Raw genomic sequence first — 12230 nt, 5'->3', positions numbered from 1 at the left:
TACTCTTTTATGTTCCTATAGATATTAATACCCAAAATCTTGTGAGCATCACCAAGATCCTTCATGTCAAAATTATCACACAAAGCAGATTGCACATACTTGATGGCTTTAAGGCAGGGTCCCAGAATCAGCATATCATCAACATATAGCAAAAGAAAGACAGAAACCTTATTAAGATTTTTCACATATAGGCAAGCATCAAAGGTACTTCTCACAAACCCAAGTTTTTGCATACAAGAATTAAACTTGATGTTCCATTGTCTAGGGGATTGCTTTAAATCATACAAGGACTTTTTCAGCAAACACATATGATTGGGAAACTTGGAATCCACAAAACCCTCAGGCTGCTTCATATAGATAGGTTTATCTAAGTCACCATGCAAGAAGACAGTTTTCACATCCATTTGTTTCAATTCACAATCAAAATGAGCATATAAGGCAAGCATTAGTCTAACAGTAGTCAACTTCACAACAGGAGCAAATATTTATGTATAATCTACCCCCTCTTGTTGAGTAAAACCCTTAGCCACAAGTCTAGCCTTGTACCTCAGGCCATCTACCTCATGTTTAATTTTATAGAGCCACCTGCAGTCAACAACAGAAGCACCAGCAGGCAGAGGAACAAGCAGCCAAGTACAATTAATTTTCAGAGAGAGCATTTCATCTTCCATTGCTTTTTGCCATTGACTCCAAAACATAGATTTAACAGCCTGTTTATAAGACTGAGGCCCATCCCCATCAGATTCATGCACATTAAAAGCTAAAGTAATCAAGTTGACCAAACCAGTATATCTATTAGGCTCAGTAATGTGTCTCATGACTCTATCTCTAGACATGAGATAATTTTTCAAAGCTGGACCAGGGTTAACAACAGGTTCAGTCTCAACAACTTGGTCATCATGATGAGTCATATTTTGGTTGTCAACAGGTATGGGCTCAGTCTCAGGTTCAGGCTCAGGGGTGGTAGGATTGGAATTGCAGAAGTGCTCCACCTCACTTGGAGTATCCTCAGATGACTCCACATCAGTGAGAGTGTCAGTGGACTCCACCTCACTAAGAGGCTCACTGTCAACACTTGTTAGAGAGGGATCAGGGGCCGGTTTAAGACAGGGAAATTCATCTTCATTGAAGACTACATCTCTACTTATAATGACCCTGAAACCAGGCTCACTCCTATTCCAGATCCTATAACCATTTACACCCTCAGGATATCCAAGAAACACTCCTTTCTTTGATCTGGGATCCAGCTTATCAGTGTGAGTATAAATGAAGGCACTACAGCCAAAGACTCTCAAATGGGATAAAGAAATTTTCCTACTAGTGAAAATAGATTCTGGACACTTTTCCTTAAGGGGGACAAAAGGAGACCTATTGACAAGGTAGGCTGAAGTCAGTAAAGCTTCAAACCAAAAATTTTTAGACAAACCACTTTTAGACAAACGGCACCTAACTTTTTCCAAAAGGGTTCTGTTCATCCTTTCAGCAACTCCATTTTGCTGAGGAGTATAAGGAGTGGTCTTGTGTCTCTTGATCCCATACTTGGAGCACAAAGCATCCATTTGGGAATTACAAAACTCAAGACCATTATCAATTCTGATGACCTTAATGGTTATTCCAGTCTGATTTTCAACAAGATTTTTCCATGTCAAAATTTTTTAAAAGACTTCAGACTTATTTTTCATCAAAAAACACCAACCTATCTGGAAAAATCATCAATAACAGAAAGAAAGTACACAGACCCTAAATGAGTAGAAACAGAGGCTGGACCCCACACATCCATGTGTAGGTACTCAATAACACTATGACTGATATTTTCAGTCACAGGTGCAGGGAAAGTAACTCTGTGTTGTTTGCCCAAAACACATGGATGTGTCACAGAAGGGTAGACCATTTTGAAAATCATTTTCAGACAAAAGCTCATTTTTCTTCAAAATATTAAGTCCATTCTCACTCGTATGACCAAGTCTATTATGTCATAACATGGTCTTATCAACCCTGACCACATTTGCAACATTATTCACACATGCCAAAGACTGAGCAGAACCCACATAGAGATTACATTTCTTCACGGCTTTAAACAAGCACATAACACCTTTACAGATTTTCTTAACACCATGCCCCCATTTACCCTCAAGCCCATCTTGCTCTAAACAGGTACAAGAAAGCAGGTTGTAGCATAGATCAGGCACATATCTCATATCCTTCAAATTAAGCACATAACCATTACTGAATTTCAAACACACAGTTCCAATGCCAGGAATCTGACACTTCTTGTCATTAGCCATAGACACAAAGGTATTTTCAACATGTTTGAACTCAGAAAACACAAATTTGAAGGGAGAGACATGATAGGTGCATCCAGAATTAATTAGCTAGTCATTCATGGAAAAAGAACAACTAAGAGAGGAGTTAACAGATAGAATATCATGAGTCATGAAGCAGACACCTTCAGAATCATTATTCTTAGCCAGGTTAGCAATTGAATCCAGTTGATTATTATTGTTTTTATGCTTTTTAGGATTAGGGCACTCCTTTTTATAGTGACCAACCTCACCACAGTTAAAACACTTTCTGTTAGCCTTAGGATTCTTGCTCTTAGACCTGGACCTACTCTTGCCCTTCTTTTGACCATTACCATTGGAGTTACTGTCATCATTACCCCATCTTGTTTTAGATCTGCCCCTAACAATTAAAGCTTTGGACTGAGCAGATTTAAAAGCCAAATTTTCTTTTATTTCAATTTCCTTAGATTTTAAAGAACTAATGGTCAAATCAAGAGGGGCACTATCACTGCCATACTTTATAGCAGCTTTAACATCATTATAGGAATCAGGGATAGCATTCATTAGAGCAATGCTAGTATACTCATCAATGGTTTTGTCACCAGACCTTTTAATATCTTGAACAAGTTTTTGAAAAACATCAATGTTATCCTCAATATCCTTTGAAAGATCAAGTTTGAACTTAAAAAGTTTTTCTAACAAATACATCCTTGAAGACATTGAAGTTTCAGTATACAGAGTATCTAGCTTTGCCCATAACTCAGAAGCAGACTCAATGGCCCCAACCTTTCTGCAGATCAGAAAGGTTGAGAATTATAGTAGATCTGGCTAATTCATTCATTTCTGCAACCTTACCTTCAGATTCAGTATTAGGGATAGTTCCCTCTACTGACTTAAAAACTTTTTCCAGATAACAAAATCATTTTTACCATTGAAAGGAACAATTCCAACTGGTTGAGACATTTTGAGGAAAAGTTTTACACACACAAAAGATCCCAACAAACACAAGACACAACACTTAACCCTGCTTTCACAGAAGGTGGATTTAAACACAGAACAATCAAGTAATCCACTCAAGACAGATAGGCAAGGATTTTTCATGCAAGAAACACAGATGCAACTTACAGCAAAAGGCACACACACAAGAAACAAATCAAAGTGATCCCAGACATAGGAATCAAGTCCAAAATGAGTTCCTCCCTATCTATCACGTGTACCCCGGCAAGAGGATTTCCCAGTTCATAATCACCCAATGTATAGGGGCGCAGGGGGTCACTCAAGACGGTTAAGGCACAGGGTGGATAGGTAACTCACTCAAGACGCAGAATCTAAGATCTGGGATACAACACTTTGATCTTAAAACAGTCACACAGAAAAGCAGACACGGAAGCAGGAAAGCTAAAGCACCAAGAAACATGCAAGAACAATCAAGAGCACAGAAAACCTAAACCACGGCCAGTGGCAACTACCCGCAACAACTGCCAAAGCCTAAAACTAAAAAAAGTTGTAAAAGCTTTAGAAATGCAGTCAATATATCACAGCGGAAACACTATCGTTAAGGAGAACCTGACTTACCTCAGAGCCTGTACCGGAGGCTTGAGCCTTACTCTGACGAGCCCACCTCCTTTTAAAATTTTGCGACCCGGCATGCCCAAGTGATCCCCCCGTGGCTCTGATACCACTGTATGGATCAAATCACTCGGGATTCACTAATTATCAGGACCTCTTTTGTATTAGGTCAACACTGAGATGGCTAATCTCATTAAGAACAAGCCAAAGAATACAAAAGATGTTACACAAGTATACTAACTAAGTACCAACTAAGATCCACAACAGAATATGAGTTACAATCAAGAACTATAGCTAAATGCAAGAGCTCCAAGTTTACACCGATTGTACATCCTGCACACTTAGTTACGAAGTCAGTAATACAAGACCAAGATCCTCTCGGATCTAAACTAGAAAGAAACTAATCAATAGAAGTAGAAGAAGACAGATGTGGCTCAGGTCGCATACACACGACTGCACCTGGCCAGAGACCTCCCAAATCTTCACCAATTGATCACAAGAGAGCACAGTGAGTGAATCTGACTCTAAACCCTAGAGATGCACCGATTACTTCAGCACACATGCCAATCTCAACACAAGTTCGCACAATCACCTCGTAACCACCTCACTAACACCAGAAACTCACGGATCTAAGAAATCAACCGAAGAATCTTCACCAAAACACCCAGGAACGAACAAACCGTTCGAACCCTAAGAAATCTCCAGATCAACACAGGAGTTGAGAGATTTACGCTCTAATCTCAACAAACCAGAGAAGAGAGCAACCGGAGAAGACAATCGGCGGTCATTTCTTAAGAGAGAGAGAGCGAGAGAGAGTAGTTGTAGAGAGAAGGCAGAGAATCGAAGAGAGTGAGAGAGAGAGTAGTTCTAGACTGAATGAATGGAATGAGGAAGTCAAGAGTCACAAAATGACTCAGCAAACAAACACAACCCTTCATCCAACGGTCCACATTCACGATCCTTGTGTAGTTGCTACGCGGCAGCCATTGATGCACCTCAGGTAAGTGTCGGGCCTAACAGCTGGGCCATAAATTCTCTTGTGTCAACTTCAGTAATATGGGCTTACATTACTCATCAGCCCAAGCTGAATAATAAACCAGCCCAATACTAAATATTTGGTCCATACATCTCACAATTTTCTTCACTAACATTTGTATGTTTATATTTGGATAATCAACGTGCGTGTTCAATTTTTCTTTTGGGGATTTTGAATTACGTTTTTCTCTGGGAATGTGAAATTTCAATGATCAATCTTGCTCTTAAGTAAAACGTGGGGCTCTTTTTGTGTGTGTGATCCTTTAAATTGTTTTGTAGGCCTTTTTAGATGGTTTAGGGTTTATATGCATTTTGAGCTGCAGGAATTGATGTGAGGTTTGTTCTTAAACTAAATGATTTGTTTTCATTTTTTAGGTTCAAGAATTGTGCATAATGTGTTTTGGTTTGCCTGAGAAGTTTGCCTTGGCTGTAGGTTTGTTGATGATTCTTGCTATATCAGGTTTTCTTCCAAATATATTTGCTTAGATTGTTGAACTCATCTGTTGTGGTTTTGAGACGAAATTTGGTGTAAGAACAACCTGCTTTGGTGTGACTGATCTATATACGATGGCGAATGTTTGTGATTATTCGAGGTCATTGGTTGGTGTTGCAAACAGCCTCCTTCATTGGCGTTTGTTGATTTAGTATACTTGTGTGTGACTATCTTCGTTTATATTGTTTTATGAACTATCCTGGGCTGTGAGAGAGAAGTTGCAGACGCTGAGTAGCTTCACTAACGAACACCAGTAGTCCGTTGCAAAAGATGGAGAAACTCTATCTGCTCGCAGTTGGTCACTACAGGGGTGGGGATTATCAAAGGAGCCGACATTTTCTAGAGAAATGCTTGGAGGTTTTCCTCCCTGTCTTTTATATTCACTTCTCTTCTTTTATGTAACTTGGGAGACGAGCTCACCAACGTTTTATTCTTTAAGAGTTGCCATTTTTCGTTTTCTAGATTGCACCACACTGGAAGCAACCTCTGTCTCTAAAGAAGAATGTTGAAGAACGAATCACTAAAGGTACAAACCCCAAACATTGAGCGGTGAAATGCTTATTGAAGTTGGCTTGACCTTGCTCGACTCTTATCTAAGTTATCTCGCATTACAGATGGTGTTATTGGAATTGGCATCGCTGTAACTGCCGTTAGTCTCATAGGAATAGCAGCTGCTGCGTTGGCTCGGAGGGGCTGATCTTTTCTGTAGGGATAAAATGAACGCATTCCTCTGCTTTTGCTTTGTTATAGTAATAGATACAAGCCTCTGATAATCAATTGAAAAAACACTTTCTTGATGTGCTACCAACCCCTTGAGAGACGAACAGACAGCGTTCTTGATCGCGCTATGAACAGACTAATAAAACTTCCAAAGAGTAGAGATTTCACTCAGGAATTGCAGACTGCAACACTTCTTCAAGGTGCTTCTCAGCAGCAGCAAATTGCATCTTCTTCTCTTCAACAGCCAATGCAGCTAGGGCTTTGTCCTGCACACACATATTACATAAAAAAGAGCCCAATATTCATTTATAAAAGGAAAGAAACACACACAAAAAAACAGTAAGCCATGAATCAATTACAGGAGGCAAATCGTGGTAGCTTCGCAGAGATTCAAGGATTGGTTTTGTTTCCCTTTGCAGCTCCCTTCTGTGATCCGCCATTTCCGCCAACACTCCATGCCTGATCTCAGGGCTGTAGCTGAGGCGGTCGAGCATTTTCTGGGTCAAAATTATTGCAAGAATCAACACACAACCACCATATAGCATAATGGAAATGATGGTACACTTGTGTTACATATATATATATCACCTTGTAGTTAGAATACTCCTGCAGATACTGTGTCCCCTTCTTGTCCAAAATCACCATGCTCGATCTCCAGTGCGCCATCTCTGATTCGGAAGGCGCTGTCTCATTCTCAAGCTGCGCCAAAATTCTGCCAAGAAGCAATGGAAAAATTAGAACCAACAGAGACGTAGCTAGCTCAGCAAACGACTAATAGCTAGATTCACCGTTTCAGATAAGTCAATCGGGCAAGCGCCTTTCGAGTGAAATCAAGAAGCTGTCTGGACTCTTGCTTTGCTTGAGCCTTCTTCTCTGCAACTTCATCTTTCCTCTGAGATAGATCAAATGCAGCTACAAGAAAACTAACACCATGTTTTCCTTCATCACTAAAAAAACCAAATTCCTTTGCATGAAAATAAAGTGCTAAACTTAAACACACTATATTATATATACCTGCTTAGCTCTGTATCTCTAATATCCAACAGATTTGCCACATTAGCAAGAATATTTGCTGATGCCACCAATTTAGAAGGCAACCTCTCCATTGACAACCCCATTTTCTCCAAAACCTCTCTCATTCTTGCAGCTGTGATGATGATCAAGGGTCAGAGACAGGCAAAACTGCGTAAACGAAATCATTGAAGATGACGAAACCTTGAGAGCGATACTCGGCAGATTTTTGGTGGAAGTCATTCAAGAGAATGGTGGCAGCCTCAGTTTGAGCATGGGACTGAGTTACAATATTATGGAGGTAAGAAATGGTCTGAGGGGTGTCATCGAAATCGGGCACGTGTTTTCCAGCATCGTGAAACTGGGAGACGAGCCATATCTTCACTTGTTCGATCCGCGCATCACTGAGATAAGCTGCACCACCGCTCACCGGTGACTCGCATGGTGTGGAGTATTGCGTCGGAGACGGTGGATCAGCATCTCCTAGGCTTAAGCTCATTTTATCGTTCATTTTCAAGTCAAAACGTTAATTCATCTAACACATGAATACAGGAAACATGATCATATAGAAATCATAATTCATAAAAACACAAATGTGATACAAATCATGATTAAGAAAGCAATTTTTTGTATCACATTACACAATATTCTACGTTGTAAAATCATCAATAAGAACAACTAATTCTTGATTTAAATATAGCATCGTAAAGATTCAAAGAAAAGAACCTGTGGAGGGAAGGGGGATCGTGATGGTGAGTATCGCCGGTAGAAACGAAACAGAAACTGAAAAATTTAAAATAAAATTGCATATTTTACGCCAGCGTAACTCCACTTTCTATATTACTCTGTGCCTTTTTAGTTACAATAACTGTTTAAGTATTGATTTTTTTCAATATTGAAATCATTTTTTCATCAATTTTATTCAATGTGACGATTATATTTGGTTGGGATTCTTCAATTAATATCAAGTGATTCCATCACATTTATAATCCTCCGCACTACCAATTTACTCCCCTTTGTTAAACACCTGAGGCACGCTCACTGCTTTCTCCTTCAAAACCTCCTGCAGCTTGAACATTGAATCAATACTAAGAACATTGAATCAACCAATTCGTTTTGCTAACCTGGAAGAGAAAACTCAATGGAGGCAGAATACAATTTTCAGACTTCATATCAATGCATTGATTCTCTCAGTCAGTCCTTTTCCTATTGGAAACCCCCCAAAACAGCGGGCAAATTGCAGCAATTAAGGTGTTTCCAAGGAAGAGGAAAACCAATTGCAACAGGAATTGAGGGGTGCAGGAGATAGGAGAGTGTGGTGGATTAGAGAGAGAGAGGGGGGGGGGGAGGGCCATCAGTGGATGGGTTGGGCTAGAGGCTGGACGAGAAAAGTTCCATAATGTATCGCCAAATTTCAACTCTAACACAGAATAGCATGAAATCTGCGCCTTTAAGCTCTGTTTGCTCTAATTTCTATGCAGCAAAATTTCACTTATTGAGATTGTATCACTCAATGACCGAAGCTGAAAAACAGTCGAAACTATCGATTCTCACAAGACGTAGCTAGGCCTAACTGTATGATAACATGCTTATGCGAAGAGGGGAAGATTCGTGAAGCGCGCCAACTGTTTGAAGTAATGCCTGAAAGGGATGTGATCTCATGGACGGCGCTGATCTCGGGATACATGAAGTGTGGTCTGGTCGGAGAAGCGCGGGAGCTTTTCGACAGGGTTGATGCTGAGAAAAATGGAGTTACTTGGAATGCTATGATATCCGGGTACTTGAAAATGAAGAGAGTTGCCGAGGCAGAGAAGCTTTTCTACGAAATGCCGGATAAGAATGTGGTGGCTTGGAATACTATGATTGAAGGATATGTCCGAAGTGGTGAGATTGACCAGGCATTGTTGCTGTTTGAGAGGATGAGAGAGAGGAACATTCTTTCTTGGAACACGGTGATCTCGGGGTTGGTGTGCTGCGGAAGGGTGGAGGAGGCGAGGGGGATCTTCGACCGGATGTCTGTAAGGAATGTGATTTCTTGGAACATTATGATATCGGGATTGTCAAGATATGGGAAGGTAGATGAAGCTAGATTGCTCTTTGACATGATGCCTGAGCGTAGTGTTGTATCTTGGAACACGATGATCACTGGTTTTATGCAAAACGGCAAGCTGGAGAAGGGGAGGAGGTTGTTTGATGAGATGCCAGGGAAGAAAGTGGTTTCTTGGACTGCTGTCATAAGCGGGTACACGCAGCATGGCAGAAGCGAGGAAGCTTTGAGAATGTTCTACGAGATGAATAGGAGTCTAAGGGTGAGGCCTAATGAAGGCACATTTGCGAGAGTTTTGGGAGCTTGTAGTGACTTTGCTGGTCTTGTTGAAGGATTGCAATTGCATCAAGTAATAAGCAAGACTGTATACCAAGAGAGTGAGTTTGTGATCTCATCACTTATAAACATGTATTCGAAATGTGGAGTAGTGGCGATGGCTAGAAAAGTGTTTGATCACGGGCTTAGGCGCTGCAAAGACTTGGTGTGCTGGAACTCCATGATCTCCGCCTATGCTCACCACAGATGTGGAAGGGATGCGATCATGGTGTTTGAGGAGATGCGGATGAGGGGTTTCAAGCCAAACGAGGTCACCTACGTTGGTTTGCTCTCTGCCTGCAGCTATGCCGGTTTAGTACAGGAAGGGCTGGATTACTTTGAAATGCTTACGAGAAATAAGTCTACAAAAGTGAGGGAAGAGCATTACACGTGCATAGTCGATCTGTATGGCCGAGCAGGGAGGGTAAAGGAGGCATTCAAGCTTATGAAGAAGCTTGGTTGTAGAGCATCATTAAATAGTTGGTGCACACTTCTGTTGGGATGCAGGCACTTATGCGCTCGTGTCTAGCTTATACGCTGCTCGAGGGAGGACAACGAAGGCTGAGATGGTGAAGCTGAGGATGAAGCAGGAGGGGCTCAAGAAACAGCCTGGTTGTAGCTGGATTGATGTTGGGAACAAGTTTCATGTTTTTGCTGCTGGGGATAGATGTAATGAGTTTTTAATCATTGATCTTCATGAGAAAATGAAGAATATGTGTGATGGTGACATGCTACTTGGTAGTGAATGACGGAGGATAATTAACACTGAAATCCAAGAGATGAAAATGGTGCTAGGTTAATCGATATTAATCACGAAAATTACACTGATTAGGTTAATTTAATTAAGCAGAAGTCTATTATATTATAATAAAACCTATCTCAGCTCAATGGGCATACTAATTAATATATGTACTAATATTTTCGATGCGGTGAACAATTTACAGAAAAAAATGAAAAATGCTCCGAAATTAAATATACTATAAGACCGTTTCTTCTCTTAGAGCACCCGCAACGCATCCCGCGGGTGTCTCTTATCTCGTCCCTCCGAAACGAGACGGACGCAAGACGCGTTGCAGCGTCCCGTCTCATCTCTGTCTCGCCGAGACGCCTGTCTCACTGAGACGGCTGCCGCGCCAGCTCGCCACGCGCCCGCTCGACATGGCGCGCGCTAGGCGTGACGCCCACTCGCCGGCCCGCGTGTGGGATTCGTCACGCTGACGCAATAAATCATTTTTAAAAAAAATCAAATTTAATAAAAAATTATAATAATAAAAAATTAAAAAAGGTAATATGACCGTTCAACGGTTATTTTATTAATTTTTATTCTTTTTATATTCTATAAATATTCCTCTTTCACACACACAAACACACGTCTATTCTTCTCAAATCATCTCTCTTTCCTCTCCAATTTTCATCTCAAATCATCTCTTTTATTCTTCTCCCAAATTTAATCCATTCATGGATCCATTTGAGCAAATGCGTCGAATAATGGAAGAATCGCTTGAAGAAGATCGACGTAGGGAGGCGGAGGAAGTCGCGCCACCCCAAAGACGATCCCAGACTTACATCCATCGTAACCGGGAGGAAGACGCCGCAAGGTTAGTATGCGACTACTTCTGTGATATCCAGTATGGGGAGAGACCTACTTCCGTCGCCGTTTCCGCATGCGGAAACGGCTATTTCTGCCCATCGCAAATACCTTGGCAGCACGGGAAGAGTTCTTCCAAGAAGGGTTCGACGCCGTCGGCCGTCCCAGCCACACGACGCTGCAGAAATGTACTGCAGCAATCCGTGAGCTTGGTACTGGACAAACGGCGAATTTGTTCGACGAATACCTCCACATTGGAGAAAGCACTGGCAGAATGTGCTTGATGAACTTCTGCAAAGGCGTCTGGGCAGCCTTCACCGATGAATTTCTCCGGAAGCTAAGCACGGCAGATTGTCAGTTTCTGCACCACCTTCACGAACAAGTGCATGGATTCCCCGAGATGATTGGCAGCGTCGATTGCATGCATTGGCAATGGAAGAATTGCCCTGTGGCGTGGAGGGGGTCATACACAAGCGGCCACAAAGGCACCCACCCCACTATTATACTCGAGGTCGTTGCCGACTACCGGCTATGGATTTGGCATGCGTACTTCGGGGTCCCCGGATCGAACAATCCGACCTCTTCATCGAAGTTTTAAATGGTAAAGCGTCGGCCATCAACTTCATCGCTAACAACCGACTGTATAAAATGGGGTACTATCTTGCCGACGGCATCTACCCGAAGTGGCCAACCTTCGTGAAGACGTTCAACAGGCCGATGAACGAAAAACAGGCTCTTTTTGAGCAGAAGCAAGAGGCTGCTCGCAAGGATGTGGAGAGGGCGTTCGGGGTTCTCCAAGCGTGCTTCAACATTATCAAAGCCCCGGCTCGTACGTGGTTTATGGAGAATATGGTCGACATCATATATACGTGCATAATCTTGCACTGCATGATTGTCGCTGACGAATGACCTGAGGCGGGAAATTGGTTCGACCCTGAAACCCTGAGAAGCTCTACCGCAAGTAGTCCACCTCGCAGTGGAGTGCATCCGTCTTTGCAAGAGCGGTTGTCTGTTCGGGCAAGGTCACGTGATTCTACGCCCACGCCCAACTCCAGGAGGATCTAATGGAGCACATTTGGGCAAAATTTGGCAATCGGTACAAACACATGATCTTTCTTCTGCTTCTTTGAGCTTTGAGATTTTGAATTTAGAGAGAGTGAGCGGAAGAAA

At 41.9% G+C, this 12230-nt stretch overlaps 3 protein-coding genes across 5 annotated transcripts; 2 read left to right on the top strand and 1 right to left on the bottom strand.

Moving 5' to 3' along the window:
• Positions 1-5017: 5017 nt before the first annotated feature.
• On the top strand, positions 5018-6187 carry LOC121795824 (mitochondrial fission 1 protein B-like). 3 transcript variants are annotated; one of them, XM_042194444.1, is made up of 4 exons: positions 5020-5222; positions 5320-5736; positions 5842-5905; positions 5994-6187. In XM_042194444.1, exons 2-4 carry the CDS (start codon positions 5650-5652, stop codon positions 6074-6076), a joined length of 234 nt encoding a protein of 77 aa, XP_042050378.1. In that variant the 5' UTR covers positions 5020-5222; positions 5320-5649; the 3' UTR covers positions 6077-6187. The 3 variants fall into 3 exon arrangements, with proteins under 3 accessions (XP_042050377.1, XP_042050378.1, XP_042050379.1); XM_042194445.1 differs by having other exon boundaries at positions 5052-5121; positions 5262-5736; XM_042194443.1 differs by having other exon boundaries at positions 5018-5736.
• LOC121795822 (AUGMIN subunit 1-like) lies at positions 6084-7621 on the bottom strand. Its single transcript, XM_042194442.1, has 6 exons — positions 7315-7621; positions 7114-7246; positions 6888-7022; positions 6688-6811; positions 6459-6596; positions 6084-6365 (listed from the first exon to the last, which is right to left on the bottom strand). Exons 1-6 carry the CDS (start codon positions 7619-7621, stop codon positions 6264-6266), a joined length of 939 nt encoding a protein of 312 aa, XP_042050376.1. The 3' UTR covers positions 6084-6263.
• An 820-nt stretch (positions 7622-8441) lies between these two features.
• LOC121796925 (pentatricopeptide repeat-containing protein At2g35030, mitochondrial-like) lies at positions 8442-10221 on the top strand. The gene is given in 3 exon segments (XM_042195688.1): positions 8442-8649; positions 8651-9976; positions 9978-10221. Coding segments are annotated over 3 exon segments (1710 nt in total). The 5' UTR covers positions 8442-8509.
• The last annotated feature ends 2009 nt before the right edge of the window (positions 10222-12230 follow it).

Source organism: Salvia splendens, chromosome 3 (assembly GCF_004379255.2).
Source record: "Salvia splendens isolate huo1 chromosome 3, SspV2, whole genome shotgun sequence".
In the NCBI taxonomy this organism is placed as follows: Eukaryota; Viridiplantae; Streptophyta; class Magnoliopsida; order Lamiales; family Lamiaceae; genus Salvia; species Salvia splendens.
The sequence above is the reverse complement of the archived record's forward strand: the minus strand, read 5'-3'. Positions and strand labels throughout refer to the sequence as shown.